This window comes from Corvus moneduloides, chromosome 13 (genome assembly GCF_009650955.1).
Source record: "Corvus moneduloides isolate bCorMon1 chromosome 13, bCorMon1.pri, whole genome shotgun sequence".
Lineage (NCBI taxonomy): Eukaryota > Metazoa > Chordata > Aves > Passeriformes > Corvidae > Corvus > Corvus moneduloides.
In genome coordinates, this window is record NC_045488.1 from 12,882,243 (window position 1) to 12,905,742 (window position 23,500).

The 23,500-nt window shown below is 62.5% G+C and overlaps 4 protein-coding genes across 7 annotated transcripts; all 4 read right to left on the reverse strand.

Moving 5' to 3' along the window:
- Nucleotides 1-1,861: 1,861 nt before the first annotated feature.
- RCCD1 (RCC1 domain containing 1) lies at nucleotides 1,862-5,915 on the reverse strand. The gene is made up of 6 exons (XM_032123186.1): nucleotides 5,759-5,915; nucleotides 5,058-5,421; nucleotides 2,902-3,023; nucleotides 2,646-2,750; nucleotides 2,345-2,497; nucleotides 1,862-2,195 (listed from the first exon to the last, which is right to left on the reverse strand). The coding sequence occupies exons 1-6, from the start codon at nucleotides 5,913-5,915 to the stop codon at nucleotides 1,951-1,953; spliced, it is 1,146 nt and encodes a 381-aa protein (XP_031979077.1). The 3' UTR covers nucleotides 1,862-1,950.
- A 338-nt stretch (nucleotides 5,916-6,253) lies between these two features.
- Nucleotides 6,254-12,503, reverse strand: UNC45A (unc-45 myosin chaperone A). Its single transcript, XM_032122293.1, has 20 exons — nucleotides 12,405-12,503; nucleotides 12,087-12,245; nucleotides 11,418-11,454; nucleotides 11,133-11,308; nucleotides 10,952-11,044; nucleotides 10,557-10,724; nucleotides 10,212-10,380; nucleotides 9,803-9,973; nucleotides 9,528-9,699; nucleotides 9,043-9,343; nucleotides 8,789-8,883; nucleotides 8,563-8,704; nucleotides 8,256-8,396; nucleotides 7,965-8,092; nucleotides 7,716-7,782; nucleotides 7,415-7,528; nucleotides 7,205-7,320; nucleotides 6,997-7,114; nucleotides 6,757-6,912; nucleotides 6,254-6,555 (listed from the first exon to the last, which is right to left on the reverse strand). Exons 1-20 carry the CDS (start codon nucleotides 12,414-12,416, stop codon nucleotides 6,295-6,297), a joined length of 2,796 nt encoding a protein of 931 aa, XP_031978184.1. The 5' UTR covers nucleotides 12,417-12,503; the 3' UTR covers nucleotides 6,254-6,294.
- Nucleotides 12,504-12,883: 380 nt separating this feature from the next.
- LOC116450199 (protein shisa-like-1) lies at nucleotides 12,884-15,135 on the reverse strand. 2 transcript variants are annotated; one of them, XM_032122303.1, is made up of 3 exons: nucleotides 14,215-15,135; nucleotides 13,314-13,527; nucleotides 12,884-13,110 (listed from the first exon to the last, which is right to left on the reverse strand). In XM_032122303.1, the coding sequence occupies exons 1-3, from the start codon at nucleotides 14,279-14,281 to the stop codon at nucleotides 12,891-12,893; spliced, it is 501 nt and encodes a 166-aa protein (XP_031978194.1). In that variant the 5' UTR covers nucleotides 14,282-15,135; the 3' UTR covers nucleotides 12,884-12,890. The 2 variants fall into 2 exon arrangements, with proteins under 2 accessions (XP_031978194.1, XP_031978193.1); XM_032122302.1 differs by lacking the exon at nucleotides 14,215-15,135 and having other exon boundaries at nucleotides 13,314-13,924.
- A 100-nt stretch (nucleotides 15,136-15,235) lies between these two features.
- On the reverse strand, nucleotides 15,236-23,478 carry MAN2A2 (mannosidase alpha class 2A member 2). 3 transcript variants are annotated; one of them, XM_032122291.1, is made up of 23 exons: nucleotides 23,152-23,477; nucleotides 22,719-22,973; nucleotides 22,468-22,612; nucleotides 22,203-22,374; nucleotides 21,479-21,606; nucleotides 21,177-21,350; nucleotides 20,691-20,877; nucleotides 20,430-20,607; nucleotides 20,085-20,287; nucleotides 19,649-19,831; nucleotides 19,339-19,453; nucleotides 19,100-19,167; nucleotides 18,768-18,933; nucleotides 18,282-18,518; nucleotides 18,063-18,185; nucleotides 17,857-17,971; nucleotides 17,633-17,766; nucleotides 17,384-17,525; nucleotides 17,063-17,196; nucleotides 16,700-16,777; nucleotides 16,224-16,418; nucleotides 16,023-16,133; nucleotides 15,236-15,865 (listed from the first exon to the last, which is right to left on the reverse strand). In XM_032122291.1, exons 1-23 carry the CDS (start codon nucleotides 23,281-23,283, stop codon nucleotides 15,713-15,715), a joined length of 3,528 nt encoding a protein of 1,175 aa, XP_031978182.1. In that variant the 5' UTR covers nucleotides 23,284-23,477; the 3' UTR covers nucleotides 15,236-15,712. The 3 variants fall into 3 exon arrangements, with proteins under 3 accessions (XP_031978182.1, XP_031978183.1, XP_031978181.1); XM_032122292.1 differs by lacking the exon at nucleotides 16,700-16,777; XM_032122290.1 differs by lacking the exon at nucleotides 16,700-16,777 and having other exon boundaries at nucleotides 16,023-16,418; nucleotides 23,152-23,478.
- Between the last annotated feature and the right edge of the window lie 22 nt (nucleotides 23,479-23,500).

The following is a 23,500-nucleotide window of genomic DNA, read 5'->3' on the forward strand; positions in this document are numbered from 1 at the left end:
GAGTACTGATCCACATCCTGATTGGCTGAAGAAAACAGCAGCTCCAATCAGCATCCTGATTGGATGAATAAGCATCCAATCCATCCTGATTGGAACTCCAATCCACATTGTGACTGGCTAAAAAAGCTGGTGCTTCAATCCACATCCTGATTGGCTGAAAAAACTGGAGCTTCAAGCTCCATCCTGATTTGCTAAAAAAGCTGGACCTTCCACCACATCCTGATTTACTGAAAAGGCAGCATCCTCAATCCGTGTCGTGATTGGCTGAAAATGCTGCTGCTTCAAGATGCATCCTGATTGGCCAATAAGCTGGAGCTCTGATCCGTGTCCTGATTGGCTGAAAAAGCACCAGCTCCAATCCGCACTCCCATTGGCTGAAAAAGCTGGAATGCCAATCCATGCCCTGACTGGGCAAATAAGGTGATGCTTTGATCTATATCGTGATTGGCTGAAAAAGCAGCAGGTCCAATCCATGTCCTGATTGGCCGAAGAAACTGGAGCTCCAATACGTGTTCTGATTGGCTGAAAAAGGCAACACTTTCAATCTGCACCCTGACTGTCTGAAAAAGCAGCAGCTCCCATCCACATCCTGATTGGCTGAATAAGCTGGAGCGTCAATCTGTGTTCTGATTGGCTGAAAAAGATGCAGCTCTGATCCACATCCTGATTGGCTGAATAAGCTGGAACGCTCATCCTTGTCCTGACTGGCCAAAGAAGCTGGAGCTCCAGCCTGTGTCATCATTGGCTGAAAAAATCTGCAGCTTCAACCTGTGTCCTGATTGGCTGTAAAAGCTGGAGCTCTGAGCCACATCCTGATTGGCTGAAAAAGCCACAGCCCCAACCTGTGTCCTGATTGGCTGAAAAAGCAGGAGCTGCAATCCTCACCCTGCCAGGCCAGAAAAGGTGAAGCTCCGATCCACATCTGGAGTGGCTGAAAAAGCTGCAGCTTCAATCCATGACCATGCTGACCAAAAGGCTGCATTCCCACTCCCCAAACCACCCTCAGCCCCTCTCAGCTGCTTGCTCTCCCCACCTGCCTCTCTGAACTCCCCAGCAGGACTGTGGACGCAACCACCACGTGAAAGCTGGAAAACCTGTGATATGAGACAACAGTTCAGCATGGGAAGCAAAAGCCACCCAGAACAAAGCAAAACCAAGAATTCATTCCTTCCTTCCAACTGGTGCTCACCCCACCCAGGCCAGCAGGGCCCCACCAGGGTAATGGTAACTTGGGCACAAAGCCACTACTGCTCTGAGCATCCCCCCCATTCCTTCTTCCCAACTTTCCACACTGGTCATGATGCCACATGGTCTGGTATACCTCTGGGGTCAGCTGGGCATCCCCTGGTCCAGCTGTGTGTCCCACCTGTCACAATTTCCTCTGCAACCCCCAGAGGAGTAGAATCGGCCTCAGCTCTGTGCCAGTGCTGCTCAGCCAGAACATCCCTGAATTACCACCATGCTCACACAAACCCCAGCCACAGCCCCGAGCAGTCCCTTGCCAGGATAGCTTCATTGGATATGCTGGAACATGTCTTGCACACACCAACACTGCAGACCTTATGGAAAAGTTAATTTAATAAACACATCCAGCCCGTCCCAGGGTGTCCCTGGCCCTGGTGCAGCCGCAGCTCCACTCCAGGGTGTGAAGTCAGGTCACTGTGGGCTAAACTCAGCCCCATCCTGTGCCGTGGGGGTGGGCTGGCTGCCCTAGCCCTGAGGACAGAGTGGTCCTGGAGCTGGTCCTGCAGAGCAGAGCTCGCCCTCATCCTTTGTCTGGCAGCAGCCATGGATTGCAGGTTTTGGGGCCCTCACGGCTCCAGCACACATATATAGGTGGTCCAGGGCCCACACACCACCTGCTCTGCCCGCAACCCCTGGGCCACCAGGTGCTCGACACGGCGTGCCTGGTCAGAGCTGATGTTGTTCCCATGTCCCAGCTGACCGTATTTACCTGCAGACACACAGCCATGCCATAATGTGGCCCTGGGGCCTCACAGGGCAATTGCTCCTGGTGTTTGTGGGGAGGGAGGGAGGGAGGGAACACAAGAGCCTCCAGTACAGATGGAACTCGTACAGTGACAAAAGAGCCAAGGGTGAGAGAACAGGAATGAGAAGCTGCTCCTGGGGAGGCTGTACAGTCCCAAAGAAGAGGTGCCACTTACCCCAGCCCCAGGTGTAGAGCTCCCCGCCTCCTGCAACAGGGACAGCACCATCAGCCAGCACCCAGTGAGATCTGTACCCCTGCTCCCAGGGGCGCTGCCCACTGGGTCCTGGTGAGCCCTGGCAGCTCTCAGCACCCTTGCCCGCAGAGGCACTGCCACCTGCCCCACTGGTCACTCACGTGTGATGACCGCTGTGTGTCGGGACCCACAGCTGACCGCGCTGACCTCCAGGTCCTGTGGCAGATCCAGCAGTGCCGGGAACGCCTGGATGGAGATGAATGCAGCATCCTTGGCAGCTGACTGCTCCCGGCAGGGCATCAGCTTGGTGTTCCCTGCAGAACAGTCAACTCTCAGCTCCCAGGAGTGACTGGTAACACCAGCATTCCTCACAGGCTCAAACCACATTGGCCCTGCACTGAGCTGCTGGGGCTGTGCAGGAACCCAGCCCACCCTGCCCTCAGCCTGGCCAGCAGCACTCACCTGAGCCCATGTCCTCATCTTGCGCTCGCTCCTGTGCCAGCGCTTTGGAGGGCAGAGCCAGCTGCCCCGACTCGTTCCAGCCCCACATGTACAGGTCTCCTGCCTCTGTGGGGCGAGGGGAAGAACGCATCAGGCAGAGCTTACCCTTGAGTTCCACTCGGTGGCACCGACACCGCATATTCCCCAAGGCAGGTCCCACCGGGCCCTTAGGCTGCCACCAGCATCTCAACCTCCCACGCCCAGCCCAGCTCCTTACCGCTAACGCTGGCTGAATGCCACCCGCCGGCCGCCACCGCCTGCATGGGCACCCCAGCCAGTGCCTCCACCAGCCGCGGCTGCAGCTCTGACTCCAGTAGCCCGTGGCCCAGCTGCCCATGCCTGCAGGGACACAGGACAGACAGACACGCCCATAGACCACAGCCTCCAGCTCCCGTGCCTCCTCCGTGCCCACAGTCCCCACCAAGCCCTTCCTGCTGCCATCAACCCAGCCCCAGGCTGGCAGAGCCTGAGCAGCTCAGGGAACAACCACAGCTGAGCAGAAGAATCGACTTCAGGAACAGGGAAAAGCCAAGCACTGGTGGGACAGTGACGCCCAGCACCAGACCACCACAGTTACAGCCAGGGGTCGGTGGGCAGCATCAGGGGCTTTGGTTGTCAGAGATGGGGCAGAAGCAGGAGGAGCTGCCAGGAGCTGTAGGGGTGAGAGGAGCAGTTCGGCAGCAGAGTGGTGCCTGTTTGGTCTGGGGAGCTTCAATGTGACAGCTCAGAATGTCAACAGCTGGGCTGATGCATGCCACTGGAAAGGCTCTTCACATTCCATATGGGAAATCTGCAGAGGACTGAGGCAAAGAAACACTGAGAGCTGAGGGGCAGGGAAGGGCATGCTGCAATAGGAAAGTGGCTCCAGGCACTCCCTCACAAGAGGGCAATGGTGACCACAGCTAGCAGCAAGAGAGGGGCTACAAAGGGGTGAGCTGGGCCAGCACATGGCTATCACACAGCACAGCTGTCACAGTATGAGACACAGCTGGCACAGGCATGGGTGAGAGGATTCTCAGCTGTGTTGAATAACCAAATCACAAAAAAGTTAATCCTCAAGTACACATCCCCACATGTAGAAACCTTTCCTCTGAAGGGAAGGCAAGAAGGACCAAATAACGTAGCACCTGCAATGCAACAACTGCTGATATGAACTGAGTGTTGCGTTTGCCATGAGCTTTTTGCTACCAGCTAGCCCAGAGCCAGCGACTGAGGAGCAGGGACTGGGGAATGAAACACTTCTGAGCGATGAGGAACAGGGAGGACACTGTGCCAGGGCACGCAGCTCTGTGACAGTGACTGATAATCAGTGCTGGGTTTGTCTTCCATAAGTAGCAAAGAGGAACGCAGCAATCCTTCCACTCCACATATGAGAACAACTAGTTCTTGTTGCCAGGCCTCATCATGCACCAGCAGAACTCAGGGATCCAGGGCAGGGGGACCTGTGGCTGGGGTCTCCAGCACCTTTTGGGAAAACTTGATTGGGGCAGCAAATGCACAAACAACTCCCTAAAGAACAACAAACGCCTTTGTGAGAATAAACTGAGCGGTGCCACCAGCTGTTAAATGCACTCAAGTTCAGCTCCTGGCAGGTGACACAGGGTGCTGGGGCTGGAAGGTTTTCCCAAAGGGTTCACTTCTCTCCCACAGGCTTTACCAGAGGGACCTGGCACTGAATTGTCATAGACTGATGGAATCAATTTCCAGTTTAGAAACACAAGAGCTTTGCTGCCAGCTGGTGCTTGTGTGACAAGTTACAGAGAAGCAGGGGCAGAGCAGGGACCTTGATGGTCATATAGAGACCCAAGTGTCCTCAAAGACTGCCCTGAGAGAGCCAAAAGTCAGAGCAGAGGCCCCACTGTAGCCAGAAACCCAGCACCTAGAGAGGAGACAGGGCTGCTCATGGGGCCAGCAAGGGTAGACTCAGTGGGAAAAGGGGCACGGCCAAGGCAGGAGAAGCCGTGAGCTGGGATGCCCATGCCGGGGGGACCTGGTTCAGGTGAGGGACAGATCCCATCAGCATGGGGGTGAGCATACCAATCTGCAGTTGGTACCCCAATACTTTTGTCTTAGCTGTAATCTCCTATCATTCCCAAGTCCACCCCCATGGGAAAGTCAGGACGCATATCCTGGCCCCAGGCAGTGTGTGCAGGCTAAAGGGGGCTCAGCCCCTGAGGTGACCCCCATTCCGACATCCTCTCACCCGCACTCCCCCCAAAGGCTCCCCCATATCCCTTCTGCACTCTCACACCCGTTCTGCAGCCCCATCATTCTCTTTGCATCCCACCAGCGCAGTGCTTGTCCTGGAGTTCCTGAACCCCAACCAATGCCATCCCTCTCCTGCACCCCTGTGCACCCACAGCCCCTGCTCACCTGCCACCGCCCCAGGTAAAGACCTCCCCGGCGGCGCCCAGTAGTAGGGCGTGCTCCGTGCCTAGAACCAGCCGCCGGGCCCGCACGCCCGCCGGCAGTGCGGTGAAAAACGGCGGCCGCGGCGTGGCGAAGCCGCCGGGCAGGAGCGGCAGCGGCTGGCGGGGCTCCGGCGGCAGCGCCCGGCTCCAGGCGGGCTCGTCCTGCAGCGCTCCCCTCACCGCCGCCTCCCGCCGCCAGGCGCGGGCCCCCGCCGGGCCCCGCAGCACCAGGTGCGTCTCGGAGGGCAGCGCCTCGGCCCAGCCCGGCAGCCGCCGCCGCAGCCCCGCGCTCCGCACCTCCAGCCCCGCGCCTGCCGCGGCGGCATCTCAGCGACCGACTGGGGACAGCCCGGGGGGCGGGACGGGGACAGCCCGGGGGCCTGGGGGCACGGGACGGGAACGTCACCGGGGGACCAGCGGGGAGCATCCCGGGGGAACCGGCGCGGTGGGAGGGGCTGGGGAGGGTCCCATCCCGGGGGAAGGGGCGTCAGTGGAAGGGACGGACAGGACGAACCGGGGCGACCGGCGCGGCAGCGCAGGATGGGAACGGGACCCGCCATCCCGGGGAGCGGCAAGGGGAAGCGGGCACAGGCCGGCGAAGGGCCGCACTGGCCCCGCGGGAGGGACTGGGACCGAGGCTCCAGGCGGGCCGGGGCCGCTCACCGGTCTCCACGACCACGTAGCTCCAGGCGGGCCACACGCGGAAGATCCCCTCGGGGCCCGCCTCCAGCCGCCACGGCCCCGGGCCCGGGCCCGGCTCCCCGGCCGCCTCTTCGGGGCTGAACCCGAACACGAGCCAAGAGCGAGCGGGCGCCGCCATGGTTGGGGCGGGCACCGGGAGAGGAGGGACCGGAGGTGACGGAGAAGGGGCGGACGGGCGGACGGACAGACGGACAGACGCCGGGCCGTGGTCCAGGAGTAGCTTTAGTGTCAGCGGGTGGGCCCGGCCCCACCGCGCCGGTCCCGCCCCGGGCCGGCCCTCCCGGCTAAGGCAGACGGTGGCAAAGGCAGCGGCAAGCCCTATCCTCCCCTCGCCCCGGCGCACCGGGCGGGCGCCGGCGGGGGCAGCGTGGCCCCGGCCCCGGGCAGTGCTGAGCCAGCTCCGCGTGCAGTCAGACCCCGCCAGGGCCGCCCTGAGAACAGCGTGTGCACACCGGCCTCGGCAGCGTGTGGAGCGTGTGTGGGAGCCCCGTGGGCCCTCAGGCGTGCCCAGGGTTGGGCTTGATGAGGCCATAAGCCACTGCGTGTGCCAGGCTCTCCTGGGCCGCCTGGGCCACCCGCGGCTTGTCCTTGTCCTTGGCAAGCACGGAGAGGATCTCCAGCATCTCGCTGGCGATGAGCTGCTCGGCCACCTCCCGCGCAGCCGCCATCATGTTCATCACCACCACGGCGCCACGGTGCTGCAGCTCAACACTGGGGCTCAGCAGCAGGGCCTGCAGGATCTCCAGCCAGTGCACCGTCTGCGGGGATCAACATCATCACAGACCCCAAGAGAAGGGACCCAGCTCCCTCCCACCAGCCCCATTTCAGGGTCAGGCCAAAGTCAGGACAGGTTGCCCTGTTTCTGGGGCCGGAGCTCCAGGCCACTGTGGGGAGGGAGCATGGGACACAAGGTGCTGTCCCAGGGTCCCAGGTGCCCCCAGCCCACCCTGAGCACTCACCACCTGGGGAATCCGCTTGCAGATGGGGGGATGCAGGGCAGTCAGCATGGCCAGGGTCCCCGAGGCTGCCCGCCGCAGCTTTTCATCCTCCTCCCCACTGTACAGGACCATCAGCTTCAGCCGGTCGCTGCCCTCAGCCAAGAACAGCTCCTGCACCTGCACAGGGGAAAGAGGAGGGAATGGGTGGGGGTGTGGTGGTCCGGCAGCCCAGCAGAGACCCCAGCCCATCCCGGCCTTCACCTCTTTGCTCATGGCCATGTTGCACATGCACTCAGTTGCAGCTAGCCGGATCAGCTCGTGCTCCTCAAACATGTACCCCTCAATCATGGGCACAGCCCGCTCTTTCAGGATCTTCTGCCTGGGGGGCAGGGGGGCAGTGAGCACTCCCTGCCCAGGGCAGCCCGCCAGGCCCAAGGGGACAGCCAGACCCCTCTTCCCCCATCCCTACCGCAGCCTCTCGCTGATGCCAGCCAGGTTGGTCAAGGCCATCAGCCCCTCAAAGTTCTGCAGGCCCGTGCGCTGCAGGTGCAGGAGGCTGACCAGGGGCCGCACCACCTCGTAGATCTGTGGAGACAGAACACATGGGACCAAGTCAGTGCCCACTGCTGCTCCCACATGAGCCTGCTTGGCAGACCCAACCCCCAGCCCCAGCACTCACCCGCTCCCCAGGGAATGCCATCTCTGGGTTGGAGGTGATGGTGATCTTTGCTAGCGCCTGCGCTGCCTTGGTCTGCCCCACCTCAGTGCCCTCCAGGGACAGTGGGATCAGAGCCTGGGGGCAGAAACAGCAGCTCGTCCTGCAGCCAAGGCCACAGCACCCAGGGCAGCCACAGCTTCCCCCAGCCTCGTGTACAAGGGAACCGGTGCAGCTCCTGCTAAACCAGAGCCCCAGCTCCCCCAAGCCCCAGCACCCCCCAGAGCAGTGCAGGGCAGCAGCACAGTGGGATCCATGCCCTCACCTTGCCTCCTCCCTGTGCAACCACACTACCCCGGTCTTCTGCCTCCTCCACTAGCGCCAGGAGCACTCTAGGGATCAAGCAGGACTAGTTGGAGCACTTGCATAGTCACAGTGGGCCCAGGCTGCACCAGACTCCTGGACATCCCCGCTGCTGTCCAGGAACCGGCCTTCACCACAGGCACGTAAGTTCACCAGCAAGATGCCGGCACCCTGAGAACCCAGCTCCCTCCTGTCCCCGACACAGCCGCACCTGGAGATCAGCTCCCGACAGGAGTTGGTGAGCGCCGGGTTCTCGCTCTTCACCATGCAGGCCAGAGCCGACACCACTCCAGCCATCAGCAGCTTCCGCACCCGCCGCTTCACAAACGCTGGCTTGTCCTGTCCCACAGGCAGGGTCACACTTGGCTCAGGAGCACCAGCTGGCTGGTGAAGTGCGTGACCCCACCCCTCTGGGCCTCAAGGACACCCTGTCCACACCTGGGACCCCAGGCTCTGTCCCACCCACCCACTCTCCTCCCAAGCACAGCCATGCCCTGCTCACCTTGGGGTGTTGCTCCGGGATGTGCTGCTTGGCATACTTGGCCAGCTCCAGCATCTGTGGGTCTGGTTCCTCATGGTCATAGCTATTGGTGCAGTTCACCAGCGTGGAGGCAATGGCATAGAGCACACTCCTGTCCTCTGACTGTGGCAGCAATGGGCACCCGTCACACTCACAGCAGGGAGGAGCGGCCAGGACTGGAGCCCACCCAGCATCTTCCACACATCCCACCCCACAGCATGAGCTCCACACCTGCTCCAGCACATTTCCCTGGTGCCAGGGTGCCCACCCCGCAGCTCTTGGTATGCACCTTGGCCAGCTGAAACATGGCCTGCATTGCTGCCTTGTCCTCCACAAACTCCTCCTTGACATCTGCGTCGAAGGTAAGGTAGGCCAGGCCCTCTACAGCCCAGCGCCGCGTGCCCGCATCGATCGCCTCGTTGCAGAGCCACCTGGGAGAGTGGTCCCTGAGCCTGGCTGTGGACAGCCCAGCTGCAGGGCGCCTTGCCCGCCCCCCCGCACCTGGCCCCACTCACTTGCGGCACTGCTTGGCCAGCTTCATGGTGGATCCCTCGGCAAACTGCTTCATGCTGAAGTCCGTGCCTCCAGCAGATCCCAGCTTGCAGAGCCCCTGCAGCCGGGAACAGAGTGTGGGAGCAGGAATGGATGTAGGCACCCTGATGTGCCTCCTGGACCCCAAGCAGGGAGGGGCAATGCTGTCACTGGTGGTCCCGCACCCACAGCCCACCCCAAGGCTCAGCCCCGCCACACCCCATCCCACCATGCTCACCACGAGCGCACGGATGCGGATGCTGTCCCTCTCGCTGTGCTTGTAGATCTCCTTGAGCAGGTTGACGCCGTTGGCTGTGATGAAGGAGGCGCGCTTGGCCTTGTCGACTGCGTGGATCAGCGCCTCCACCGCTACCAGCTGGTGGGCCTCACAGACAGAGGCGCAGAGGGACAGCACACTGTCCATGATCCCCTCCAGCTCTAGCACCCTGTTCCCTGCTTCTGAGGGACCCTGCAGCAGGCACGACACTGTCTGAATGGCCCGCAGCTTTCCCAGCAGCTCGTGCCCCTCGAACCAGCTCCTTCAGGGAAAGACCACCAGAAAGGGTCAGGCTGATCCCACCTGCCTCTTCCTGCACCACCTGCTGAACCTCCCCCACAGCAGGTTCCCAGTGGGTCTGCAGTCAGCTTTAGTACTGAAGGTGACAGGTGCTGCCAGGCTACAGGTGACAAAACCCCCATCACCCCCAGTTCACCCTGGCTCACCTCACATAGTCCTCACACAGATGGTGGAAGTTTTCCCTCTCAGCATCACACTTCAGGTCCTCATACAGTTTGCTCAGCAGAACAGAGGTGCTCATCCGGCTGTTCTCTGTCACGGGCAGGCTGCCCAAGCTGCCGCACACTGTGCTGCCCACCTCCAGGATTTTCTTCAGGCCTGGGAAAGGTCAGACACCCCAGTGAGGGGCACAGTGGCATGTGCAGAGCTGGGGCAGAGGAGCACGATGCCCCAGCAGGACATTGCTAGCCATTCCACTAACCCTGGTCAATCACCCAGAGGCTCAGGCTGTTGTTGGTCTCCTTTGGAGATTTCCTGGGTACCACCTTGATGAGCAGGTTGAGGGCATTATCACGGCCATGGGCTGAGGCCCCTTCTAGCACCAGCAGCTCCAGGAGGTGCTTGATCAGCTGTTTCAGGTCCCTGGAGGAATCTTCCAAGAAAGACAGTGCCCAGCAGTCAGAGCCCTGGGCACGGCTTCACCCCCATCGTGGTACAGCTGGCAGAGATGCTGCCATGACCAGGGTCTTCCGCCTCCTGTTAACCCAGGCTCAGAGCCCAGCTTTGCTGCAGGGAGCAGAGACAGGGCAGCAGCAAAAGAACCCATGGCATCTCTGCACCTACCTGGGGCTCTCCCCCTTCAACAGCCAGCCAGGGCAGCCCACACTCACCCAGCACCACGGCGTCCTCCTTCCCACGGAAGTCCTTCTGCAGCCCCTCCTTCAGGGAATCGAACATCACGTGCAGCAGGTTGCAAGCAGCCAGGGACACCTGCTCATGCTCCACGCCCAGCACCGCTGAGAGACGGGGGGCCCCCAGTTCCGCCAAGACGGCCATGGTCTGCAGGTACAAGCAGACCTGTCTTCTGGAGGCCTTGGCATTTCTCAGTCCCTTATCAAGATGGTTCCCTCTCACACGTTCAGGCCTGGCAGGTAACAGCTCACTGCAAAGACACTTTGCAGCTTCCCCAGCACAGCTTTCCCCTGGGCCCAGCCATAGGGTATGGTGGGACCTACCCGAGAACGGTGGCCGGAGCACAGCCCCACCAGTGTGCGCAGGGCTGCCAGCATCAGGTCAGCCTTGGCCGTGTCGAGCAGCTGCATCAGCAGCCGCACACCGTCACTCTGGAAGATTTTCTCTGCTCCTGCCTCTTCTCGTGCCAGCACAATCAGGTTCTGCGCAGCCTGGGGAAGGAGAGTTCTGTCTGGGTCACAGCAGCACACTGCGCACAAGGAACTCCTGGCAGCTGCAGGCACCCACCCTCCGCCCCTGTCTTGGGGACCATTCTGCGGGGAGCAAGCCCACCTGCCCAGGCAGCACCACTCAGCCACCGCTGGCCAGGCAGCACCAATCCTCCCCTCCTCTCCTCCCAGCCACAGCACTGCATCCCGCTCCATGAACTCAGTCAGACCTTCTGCTTCTTGTCTTCATCCTTTTCATCAAGATCCAGCAAGATCCGGAACATCTGCTCTACCTTTGAGTCCGTGCAGGACATGGTCTTCATCTGCAACAGAGCAGAAAAAGTAGCTCAGTCCTCCCCACCTTCCCCAGCCACAGGGGGCCCGGCAGCCCCTTTCTGCCCCCGTACTGACCTTCTCGTGCATGCTGCTGCCCAAGGCACGCAGGGCCTCCTGGAAGGCCTTGTTCCTGGGCTCCAGGCTCACGCACCGCTGCAGGTCACTGACAGCCTGGTCCAGGCGGCCCAGCTGCTGCAGCGCCTGGCTGCGGCGGAACAGCGCCTTCACATCCCGGCCGTCAGCCTCGATGGCTGCACACAAGGGGTTCTATCGCAGAGCCCGTGGCCTGCCCCAGCCTGCCCCCACCTGCCCCGATGGGCAGCGCAGAGGCTGGTTCCCCCCAGCCCCCACTGACAGTACCTTTAGTCGCATCAGCCTCTGCCTTGGTGTAATCCTCCTGGGGAGAGACAGGAGAGCAAAACGCCTGAGCACTGCCGGCACAAGCCTCATACAGCCTACATCCCTAACTTTGGGGACTGGGGACAGGATGGGAACAGCATCACTGGAGACAGTGCATCACTGGGACACCCTGTCTTTCCCAGAACACAACCCTCAGAAGTTGTCCAGGACACCTTCAGAGGGTGTCCTGGGAGCCCTACAACCCCCTGGGAGCCCTACAAGCCCCAGTGCTTTTCAGGCACTTCTGGTCTACTGAAGCCCCTAAAATTCTTTGTGTTCACGCCTTGCCCCAGACACAGATCACCTGCAGGAGATCAGAGACACTGTGACTACGTGGGAACAGCCCCAGGGCACAGTCACAGCCCAGGCAACTGAGGAGGGATGCCCTGTCCCACACAGCCCACCCAGAAGGTGGACAGGGGCAGCAGGAGGCAGCGGGCAGGGACAGGGGAAAAGGTGAGCAGAGACAACAGCTGCCATCAGGAGCATTCTGCGCAGGGACCGTCAGAGCCTCCGCCGCAGAGATGACCTGGCCAAGGCAGACAGGCCAGGGCGGGCGGCAGCAGCGCAGCCCCAGCCAGCCGGGCAGGTTCCTGCAGCGCCGCGCCGACGCACCCGCCCAGCGCTCACCAGCTTCAGGTAACACGCGGCCCGGTTGCGGTGCAGCACGGCGCGCTCCGACGCGGCGTCGCTCAGGCTCAAAGCTTCCGTGTAGGCAGCGAGGGCGGCGCCGTGATCCCCCGCCTGGAACAGCGCGTTACCCCGCGCCCGAAGCTGCTCCGCCGTCACCTGCCGACGGACACCGGCTGGGACGCGGCCCCGGGCCCCGCACGGGCGGCTGCCCAGGGATGGACCCAGGACAGGGGCCCCTGGGGACAGGGACCCCCCGGGACAGAGACCCCCCGGGACAGGGACCCGCCCGTCCCGGTCCCGCCCGTCTCCGCTCACCGGCTCCTCCATCGCGCCGCACCCGTGACGTCACCGCCGATCGCCTGGGGAACCCGGACGCCACCGCCCCTGTCACGTGACGGGGCGAGAGCGGAGGCGGGCGGGGCCGGGCCTGCAGCGCCGCCCCGCGGGCCGGGGGCAGCCTCGTGTGCGTCCCCGCGCGTCCCGGTACACCCTGCCCCGCCCCACCCCGGAGTGCGAGTGTCCCTCCGTAGTTCACCCCGGAGTGCGAGTGTCCCCCCCGTACTTCACCCCGGGCTGCGAGTGTCCCCCCCCGTACGCCCGCCCCCCCGCACCCCGCGGCACCCCGGAGTGCGAGCGTCCCCCCCCGGTAGTACCCCCGCCGGGGTGCGTGTTTCCCCCCCGTACACCCTCTCCGTGCTGCACCCCGGGATGAGAGTGACCCCCCCCCCCACCATGTCCCGCTGCACGCCGGGGTGCGAGTGCCCCGCTGTGTGCCCCCCCCGCCCTGCCCGTGGCCGCCCCTCAGCAGCCCCGGCTGGGGCGTGTCAGTGTGGCGGCGCGGTGGCAAGGCCGGGTGCCGGCCAGGTGGCCCCCCGGGGGTGCACAGGGCACGCGACAGGCACAGGGCAGCAGGCGGCCGAGGTGGCAGCGTCGGGTCCAGTAGAAGTGGCAGAGGTCGATGGCCATAAGCAGGAGGACAAGGAGCCCATAGAGCCCCACGAAGGGCAGGGCCAGCGGGTTCCTGTGGGGTGGGGCACCTCAGGAGAGGGCAACCATGACCCTCCCATGACGCAGTGGTACTGGGGAGGGCCAGCTAGGGCCCACTGTGGGCTCCAAAGGACACCACAGCCCCTGCCCCAGCAACCACGAGAAGCCCCTGAGGATGTGCCAGGTGCCCAGGGGTCCCCCGTCCTCAGCAGCAGACCCGGTTGCGGCCCTGCTCACCGGAGTAGACCAGGGCGTGCCAGGCTGGAGAGGTTCACTCCAGTGAGGGCTTCCAGGGCCAGTTGAGAGCAGCAGGACTTGAGAGCGTCCACGCTGGGCTGGCAACAGTAGCGGTGGCCGGGGGGGTCTGTCAGCCGCGGGCAGTAGAAGCCAGGGTGGGAATGGCCATCAGGGCCCACGTAGCCCTCGCAGAGGTGCAGGTTCTGCACCAAAACTGCAGCAGGGAGCAGCAGCTTAGAGAGGGCTGGGAATGAGTCCCCACTGCGGGGACGAGAGAAACTGTGCAGTGCCTGTAGGACAGGCTGCCAGCTCCAGCGAGATGGTCTTTGCTGTGATCCAGCAGAGCAGAGCCCTCCCAATCCCAGCAGGGCCGGGCTGGCCTGGGCTGAGAGCTCACCACCCCCAGGGAGACCGGCTAACATGGCACAGGGGGCCCCTAGCTCAGCCCTCAGAGTGGGCTACACCCCATGAGGCAGCACTGGATGAGCAGAGCTCCCCCAGCACTGCCTTCTGACGGCCATGGCCCCGTGTATGCCGTGACCTCCATGGCCTCGGCAAGGGCAAACACGGGCAAGGACAGTGACGGTGGCAGAGAGGAGGGGAAAGCCTCCGGGACATCCGATCAGCCCCCATCCCCCATGCTGAACCCCCTCCCTATTCCCCATCACCCCACAGGGACAGCACTTACACCCCACAGATGTGCTGCAGTGGGAGTAACCCCAGCACCACCACACCTGGGCCACCATCCACAGTATGAACCATCACCTCTCACTGCAGACCACTGCCTCCCAGCACAGACCCCCCCAGCCTCCATTCTGGGCTCTTGAGGAGCAACCCTCAAGGGACAAGGCCCCATCAGGGACAGGTTCAGGGAACAGAAGGGGCAGAAATGGGGCTGTACCTGTCCCAGGGATGCTGGGGAACAGAGCCGTGGTAAGGAGCAGCTGGAGCAGGAGCCCATCCAACATCTTCCCGGCCAGCCCTGGGCAGAGGCAGTTCTGGCTCCAGTGGAGGCAGAAACCACAGCCCCTCCTGCTCCCGCCTCCATCGCAGTCTCCACCAAGAGCCACTCAGAGCCATTAGAGCCTCCTGCACTCACTCTGTCCACAGGGACCAGGGTGGAGGCGGGAGCATCAGTAATGAGGTTCTGGGGCCAGGAGTAGGACTGCAGCCTCCTTTCCCAGCTGGATGCAAGGCACCAGCTGCCAGGTCCAGGGCCCCAGTTGGGCACCTGGGCCCATCCTGGGAGTCCCTGCAAGGGCAGTGGACCAGGCCAGAGCACAGGGCGAGCACTGCAAGTTGCTGAGCTTCCAGGAGCCAAGCCCATGGGATGTGGATGTGGTGGGGGTTGTCCAAGAATCGTGGAATCACAGAATCATTTAGGTTGGAAAAGACCTCTAAGCTCATCCAGTCCAACCCAGGCAAGCCAGAGCTGAGGCAGTTCCCCACCTCACCCAGTCCTTCCCAATGCCCTCCCTGCTGGCACCCATTGGCAGTACGTAGCCCCAGGGGGCCAGGAAAGCATGACATTGTGGTTCTCACAGCAACCCGGAGGATGCTCTGGTGACATGGTGTAATTAGCTGCAACTCACCCACTGCAGCTCCAGCAGACCAGACTGCCACGCTCACTCTGAAACAGGGCTAAAAGCTCTGGAGTTGTGGGAAGCACTCCCACGCTTCACCCAGGCATTGCTGCCCGCACAAGGAACTGACTCCCATCCCCCTGGCTCCTGCCCAGCACCGGACACTGCCTGCCCCTGAGCACAGCTGGGCCTGGCCATGCCACCAGCCTCTCACAGGTGCCTGGGGCCCCTAGCCAGATCTTCAAGCTGCCCTCCCCCTGCCTCAGAGTGCTGCCCTGTCTCCCCACAGCACACCATTCCCACTCCCCTGAGAGCCACAAACCACACACAGACCAGGGCCCTTGGAAACAGCCTTGTGTTTCCTATGAACTCCAGGAGAGCTCAGTCCCAAGTCCACAGCACCTCCTCAGGCAGCTGCCCAACACCACCAGTGCTCCTGGCCTCCCCTTGCTGCCCCACCAGTCAGGGGGAGCCCTGCATGGGCCCCTGCTCCAGCCATCAGGGTGGCCACACTCCCGGCAGCCTGTGAATGTGACAGGGCAGCAGTGTCTGTCCCACCAGCAGCGGCAGAACCCAGCCTGCTGCCCCCCCCATCCGGCACCGTGTCCAGCAGCCTCTGGTTGAGCCCTGCCACAGCAGTTCATTCCAAAATCTATCTGAGAACATGGAACTAATAAATTAGAAAGTGGCAACAGCAGCCTCTGCCAGTCTGGCCCCTCCTGCCCGTGTCCACCACAGTACTGCTGGCCCCGCTCTACTGCTGTACTGGTGCTGCTCCTGTGCTGTCCAGCCACTCCACTCCTCTCCTGCTCGACACTACCCCAGGCGGACGCGGAACGTGGCGATTTCCATGGGGTCCAGGTGGATGTTGGTGCTGTTGGAGGCTGTGCCCAGCGGGTACATCAGCGTCAGTGAGGTGGGCTGCAGGGACCCCAGCTCCAGCCCCTGGAACAGGCCTCCCAGAGCCAGCTGGGGAGAGAGGAGGAAGAAGTGGGGAGACCCAGGTGAGGATGTGATGCCTGGGGAAACACTGTGCCCAGGACAGCCTGACACGTGCCATGCCTGCCATGCCGAGGTCTCAGCCCAGCTCTGACCCAGTGGAGGTGTGGGGGCAGCCTGGCCCTACCTTGCCCTGGCTGGTGGTGCAGTTGAAGCCCAGGTTCTTTGCCTCTAGGCTGCAGTCAAAGCCTTTGCGGTGCAGGATCAGTGCCGCCTCAGCTGATGGTAGTGAGTCATCCTGCAGGGAGTGGGAGCGTGAGGCACAACACTGGGGACAGCAGGGGCAAGACTCCCACCAGAGTCCCACCTCCCCTGGGCCGTAGCTCACCTCTGCCTGCAGCATCCGCAGGTTGAGGATGTGGAAGTCACAAGGAAGGGTGGTGGCGAGGGGCACAAAGGAGCGCAGGACTGGCAGGGCTGACTTCTCCAGCGCCACTGGCATGACCAAGGCCTCAGCATTGAGGTGCACAGAGGTGATGTGGCTCAGCAGGGAGGGGAAGCTGATGGGGCGCTCGTCCTGTACCTGCCAAGGAGCACATGGGTCAGTGTGAGCCCAGGAAGCCAGGCAGAGCCTGGGCAAGGCCCACAGAACCCCCATTCCAGCAGTGCCCCAAGACCAGGCACCTGCCAGCACAGGGCACACTGAGCTGCCCCTGCCCAGGCAGGTCCCCCCTCCCCAGCACCCAAACAGGACCCCACCTAGCTGATGGTCAGGCTACAGGCCTGCTACAAGCCTGGCTAGACTAGTGGCTAGCAGCTAGTGCACAAGACAGGGAGAGACAGCAGGGCCAGGCCGGCCATTACCTCAGGGCTGCCAGTCCTGGTGCCAGGGAAGCTCAAGGCTTTAAACATGGAGACCAGTTTGGAAAAGAAGCCGGAGCTCTGAATGGGTGGCACAGCACATGCATAGAGGGCAGCGAGGGGATGGGACAAGAACACTGTGATTATGAGGGCAACGCAGCTCCACAGGGACAGACCCCACTGCACATCCCGCTCTCCCCCCAGCCCCCCACTCCAGACCAATCCTTGCCCAGTGCCAGAGCAATGGGACAAGAGGGGAGAGGACACTGCATCCCATCACATGTGTGGCTTTCTGCAGATGCCTCCACCCTGCTCCATCCCAAGGCAGGGCTGGGCTCTCCCGTCCTGCCGCCTCACAGCCAGCACCTTGTTGGCGGTGCTGCGGCGCTCCAGGAGGAGCCGGAACCGGTTGCAGGTACGCTTGTTGTCCTTCAGCCCCTGGCCCAGGCCCCGGTTGTCATCTTGCATGAGGCGCCGGTCCAGGATCACCTCCAGCTGGCCTGTGGAGAGCGAGTCCCTGCAGCCCAGGCTTTACCAGGCACCAGCCATGCCCCACAGGACAGAGGCCCCAGAAACAGCAGGACCAGGGCACCCTGCCCAGCCTGCAGCACCCTCCTCCCCTGCTTTCCCTGGGGAGGACAGCCCCAGCTCCACAGCAGGTTCCCAGGGCACAGCCCCTCGGCTCACCGCTGTGGAGGCTGGAGACCCCCAGGGCCTGGGCTGTGAGCAGTGTCAGGCGGCTCTGCATGTCCTGGATGTAGGCCATGGCAGGCATTGGGTAGAAGTTGGCCTGCAGTGGCAGCTTCTGCTGGTACCTGCGGGGCTGGATCTGCCATGGGACAGAGATCAGTGACCAGAGGTGGCTCCCACAGTGCCCAGTGCCAGCACACTGTCCCCTTGTGGGCAGCTGCTGTCCCTCCTCAGGCTGCTGTCTACCTGGAAACCATTGAGGTCTGTGAAGAAGGTGTCATCGCTCTCAATGTCAGTGCTGAAGCGCAGGGCCAGCTCCTTGTTAATGTGGTCACGGATGTCCACCAGGCAGGACACATCCAGGGACAGGCCCTCCACCCCTGTGGGTAGGCAGCGAGGAGCTGAGCCCCATGGGCAGCATCGCCCAGTTCCCTGGGCCAGCAACACCTGGCACAGCCTCAAGATCTCACCTGGCACATTGTACAGCCGCACCACGGTCTGGACATGCTGGTAGTAGCTGGCAACCTCTGAGAAGAGGGGTCCCTCCATCACCCGCACCACTGGGGGGTCCTTGGGAACATAGGGCTGAGGGGAGGGATAGCTGCACTGAGGCTGCTGCCCGAGGACAGTCTTGCAGGCACAGCTGCCAGCTGGCTTCCAGGGGTGGACCCTGTACCTTGGCCTCGCCGTCAGGCAGGAAGAGATAGGCCCCACTTTTGTCCTTGGAGGTCCTGGTGCCGTAGACGAGAAATTCGCTGTTCACCCTGTGCCCCTGCTCCTCCCCGGCTTGGCGCAGGCTCTGTGGGTGTGGACCGGCACAGCAGCAAGCACATGAAGCACCAGGATGTACCCCTCCCCTCCTCCACCCCACGCCCTGTCAGAGCCTCGCACTCACCTGCAGGAGGCCCGTGCGCCCCAAGAAGCAGGCCTGCAGGTGCTGGTTCTCCAGGCAGAAGTCATCAGGAGCAGCTGGGAAGATGTGCAGGGGCACAGCCTCGGGCTTGTGCACGGGCAGGTTCCGGCCATGTAGGTACAGGCGTGTGGAGGACCTCGGCGTGGCGTGGCCATCCAAGGACTTGTGCAGCTGCAGCACACGCAGCCCCAGTGCGGGCAGGCGAGCCAGGACAGACACCTGCAGGCAGTGTGGGGACCTGAGCCAGGCCCCCGCGTCTGGGGAATGGCTGGGGGTCAGTAGGGAGAAGACCCTGCTCGGCACTGCGGGGCCTCTGCTGAGGAGGGCCATGCACGGGGACCTGGGGGTCCGACAGCTGTGGAATCTTGTGTTGCGGGGCAGGGACAGAGCAGGGCTGCCGGTGTGTCCTGGGAGTGTGCGGGATGGCAAGCTGGCACTCATGGGCTGTGGGTGTGGGGCACCCCGTACCTGGTAGACATCAGGCACCACATCAGTGGCAGAGCTCCACGTTGCACTGAGCTGGGAGGGCAGGGGCTGCCCCTCCTCAGAGAGCACATGCACGTGCGGGGAGTCCACCAGCACTGGCACCACACTCAGGCGCTCCTGCTCCAGCGGGTTGAACACCACCAGGAACCTGTGGGGGAGTAACACAGGGAAGCCATCCCTGCCTCACAGCATCCTGGATGTCTCACACCCCACACTATCTACAGATCCACTGCACCTACCCACAGCTTCACAGGTACTCCCTCACTGCCTTCCCACAGTCCCATAAGTCCCCAGAGCAAGGCAGGAGGCCCTACCGAGGTGAGGTGTCCAGTTTGACCACTGTCCTCTCTGGAAGAGAGTCCTGGCTGGAGCGTGTCTCATCCTGGGGAGGAGTTGTAAAGAGTTGGGGTGTGCCCCATCCCCCTGCCAAATGTGCTCAGGGACATAGGCACAAGCTGGGGCCCTTTTCCTGGCCTCTGCAGCACAGAGTTGCTCCTGGGGGAATGGGGACAGCGTGCTAGAGTGCAGGGAGCCAGGGGCTGGTGCTGCTCACCATGCCAAGGAATGGTGCAGCCGGGTCGTGGCGGTATGTGTCCTTGTCCCCCAGCACAAGGTAGTGCGCAGCATTTCCGATGACACGCTTGAGGTTGGTGAGTGAGTGGAGCAACCTGGGGCAGAGGCAGAGTGAGCCACCTGGGACCATCACTCCCATCTGTCACAGCACTGCCCCAACACCCTCCACAGCTCCCCATAAGAGGAAGGACCTCCCCACAGGATCCCCATACCTAGCCATTCTCCCAGCCCTGAGCCCACCAGCCCCACTCTGAGACAGGCTCTGAGGGCGCCCTGGCCCCCACACGCACCGGACTCCGTAGTCCACAGCCACAGCCTCCTTGGCGGTGCCGGTGATGGCATCATGGTGCTGGAAGAGGCCCAGGTTGCGGCGAGCGTTGCTCAGCAGGGCGTAGTCAGAGAGTGGGTACCTGCCATCGGCACTGGCACGGCGGGCGTGGGCGAGTGCCAGGCTATACAGGATCTCTGCCCCCCTGCACAGGGACAGAGTCACTGAGGGTCCCTACCCTGGTGCTAGAGTACTGGGGGAGCTGGCCTGGGATGGAGGTGGCAAAGGCATACACTGCCCTGGGGCTAGGTGAGGGTTTGGCACTGTGTGCACCAGCCCGGTGTGTTGGCAGCTGGTGTAGACTGGGGGCTGTTGAGCTCCCAGATACTGCCTGCCCACCCCTCACTCATGCCCCCCCCCATCTCGCATGCCCCATGGACCAGCCCACTGCCCCTCACCGGAGGTGGGCCTCCAGCACACGGTCCAGGCTCTTGTAGAACGGCCGGGAGGTGTAGTATCCTGTCCAGTAGTGATCCTCCCGGTCCGCATAGGAGAAGAAATCCCCAGTCAGAACTGGAAACCCAGGTGGCCTCATCCCTGGCACGATGCCCACTTTCTTGTACAGGGCATCAAAGTAGTCAGAGAGCGTGCCAAACTGTGCCTGCAAGACAGGACATGCAGCCCTGAGCCAGGGCTCCTGCAGTGGGGGCTCCTATCACCCCTCCCAGGACTGTTCACCCCTCCCACTGTGCTCTGTAGTGGCCTCCTGCTGCCCTCAGCCCCACACAGCTCTCCACACATACCTGGACATGAAGGTCAGGCCGGGAGTTGAGAAAGTCAAAGATGCGCTGGTAGTTGAGGAACTGGGCATCCCACTCCTGTGGCTTGTCATAGCGGAAGTCATCTCCCAGGGGCACCAGCAGCACCTTGCTGCGGTACAGCTTGGACTTCTTGCGGTACTGGTCCAGCAGTAGCTGGGCTCTGTGTGGAGGCCGGGGCATGAGGCTGGCCCCTGATGGGCCACAAGGCCGGGAGTCACATGCCCCTGCCCCTGCCGCACTCACCGCTCTGCCACGTTTGCATCAGTGATGGCGCGGGGAGGCACCTTCCAGGGGCAGTTTATCCGGCCTCCAGGTAAGCGTTTGAAGTCAAACTGGCAGCAAATCTTGGGGTCTGGGCCACAGGTGTGGGGCACATCATAGCTGTAGAAGGGCATCATGTGGCAGAAGATGTCGGTGCTGGTGTCTGGATCTGTGGGACCAAGGACAGGTGAGCACCAGCAATGGCTCTCCCTTGCCTGTCCCTGAGCAGAGGGCCCAAGGACAGCTGTCCAACAGAGCAGAGCTAGGAGCTCAGAGGGCACAGCAGCCTCCCCCAGCGTGCTGCTGGTCATGGGGGCAGGTGGGAAGTCATCCTGGGGCTGTCCCACAGGGCAGAGACATCGCCTCCCAGTGCTCAGCTCATCTGCACAGAAAAGCAGCAATAGCCATTCTCTGCTGCCACCTGCCCCAGAGGGCCCCCTCTGCAGTCCCCTCCCAGCAGCCCCTCACCCCACGTCTGTCTCCACATGAACTCCAGGTTCTGGGTGGCAGCAAAGTGCTTCTTGATGGCATAGTGCACGCGCTGGATGAGCATGGCCGTCAGGTTGGAGCGCTTCAGCAGGTAGGGCATGGTGGAGCTGTACCCGAAGGGGTCTACGGCCCAGCCTGACCGTGGTGTCACACCTGTGGGCACAGAGACCTGTCAGCCCCATGCTGGGCCAGCAGCACCTCCTGTGAGGACAGTCCTGTCAGGACCTGCAGGCCTGCAGTGCATTAGGCAGTCCCCCAGCCAGCATCTGCCGAGCTCTCACCAATGTTCTTCTCCAGCCACTGGTGCCCCTCAATCAGCTGGTCAATCATGGCAAAATAGTGGGAATTAGCCTCATCAGGCATCACCCAGCCACCCGTCACCATCTCCAGCTGCCCATTGCCCACCAGCCTGTAAGGGGGACACCCAAGATGTGACCAGAGCCCTGCATGAGCCACGTGTCCATGGCAGAGTCCCCCTGTCCTGAGCTACCTACAGCCTACCTGCCGCCCCCACAGCTGCCACTGCCATTCCCCCCTTGTCATGCTGTCCCCCACAGAGAGTCATCCCTCCACAGCACAATGCCAGTCAGAGCCCATTCCCACACACCCTCCACTGTGTCCTCCCATCCCCAATGCTCTTGAGGCAGGGGGCAGACAAGGGGGCCCTGTCCCACCACACAATCCTGCTCTCCAGGTCTCCCACCCTTCCATGGGTGCCCTGGGCCTTGCACACAAGTTCCCCAGCCCCGATCAGCACAGGCAGTGGCCCAGATCAAGATCTGTCTCCCCCATCTCTCACCCCACATGGCAGTGGCTCTGACATTTTATGGCACTGGGAGGCTGCTGGCAGTTCCAGGGCACCCCATGCTGAGCAGTGCAGGGCCCATGGCCACTGCACTGCAGCCCAGGCAGCCTTCCAGTCCCCACAGCCCTCCCCTCACACACCCTAAGCTCTCAGCCTGCCTGGAAGCTACGAGGGCAGTGGGGTAAGGTGGTCATCCCTACCTGCGCACAGCAGCCCTCTTCTGGGCACTGATATTGTCCCACCACTTGGAAAAGAAGGAGATCTCGGACCAAATGAAGCGCCGGCGCGGGTCCTCCTGCATCTTCAGCACCATGCTGTTGAGGATGTGCTGCGTCTGGTCGTAGTAGTACTTGTCGAAAGTCTTGATCCAGCCTGGCAGCACAGGTGGGGGTCACTGTGGGGGGCCCAGCCCTTCCCTGCCAGCACTCCAAGGTAGCAAGGGCTGGGCCAATCCCTGCTTCTCACCTGGGTCATTGTGGGAGTGTGGCACCACAAACACCTGCAGAGGCTCTGTGTCCCACTCATTGGGCTCGTAGGTGATATCGAAGCCCTGCTTCCAGACACCACCATCCTGGTTGTCAAACGGCAGCAGGGAGTAGACAGCCAGCATCTGTGGGTAGAAGACAGGCCTGAGAGACCCCCAGAAGAGTAGAGCCAAGACCCCATGGATGCCCAGGTATGAACCCCTCACACTACCAGAGCCACCAGTCCCTCACCTGCAGGTCTGGGCTCTGTCCCTTGCCCCCTAGAGCAAACTGGCAGTCTTGCGGGGACACGGAGAGGAAACTTGGGCGACTCTCAGGGGGCAGCACAAAGGAGCCATTTGGGGGGTGATGGGGCAATGCTGGCTGCCCCTCCGCATGGGCTGTCAGCTCCAGCACCGAGTCCTTAATGTGGCTGATGATCTCATGGTTCTCCTCCAGCAGCTGCTCCAGCTGTTCGATCCGGTTCTGTAGCACCGAGATCTGGCTCTGGGAGCACAGAGGCCAGAGCGAGGGGCAGGTCACCCACAGCTGTGGGGAGCCAGCCTTGGCCCTGGCAGCTTAATGGCCAGAGGCCAGGGCTGATTCCCCATGAATTCCCCTGGCTGAATGTCCCTGTTTGCCCTCCCGGGACCCCTCTCACTCATCCCAAACCCTCCAAACTCACCCTGGGGAAGTTGCCCCCGCTCTGGTGTCGTGTGGGGTCATGCTGTACCCGGTCCAGCATCAAGTAGAGGGAGAAGACGGCCACGCAGAAGATGGCAGCTCCACACACTGTCACCTGCTTCTTCAGCTTCATCCCGAAGGGATGCAGGGACTCACCTGCGCTGGGACTGGAGGGGGAGCCAGGTCGGACAGCGCAGCCCCTCACCGCGGCCTCCTGCCTCCTCCTCCAAGAACCCTCACCGCGTCCTACTTAGCTTAATCCGGTGCTGGATATTTATATCTGCTGATGGGGCCGGGGCCGGGGCCGGGGCCGGGGCCGGGGCCGGGGCCGGACAGGCCTCGCGGCCCCG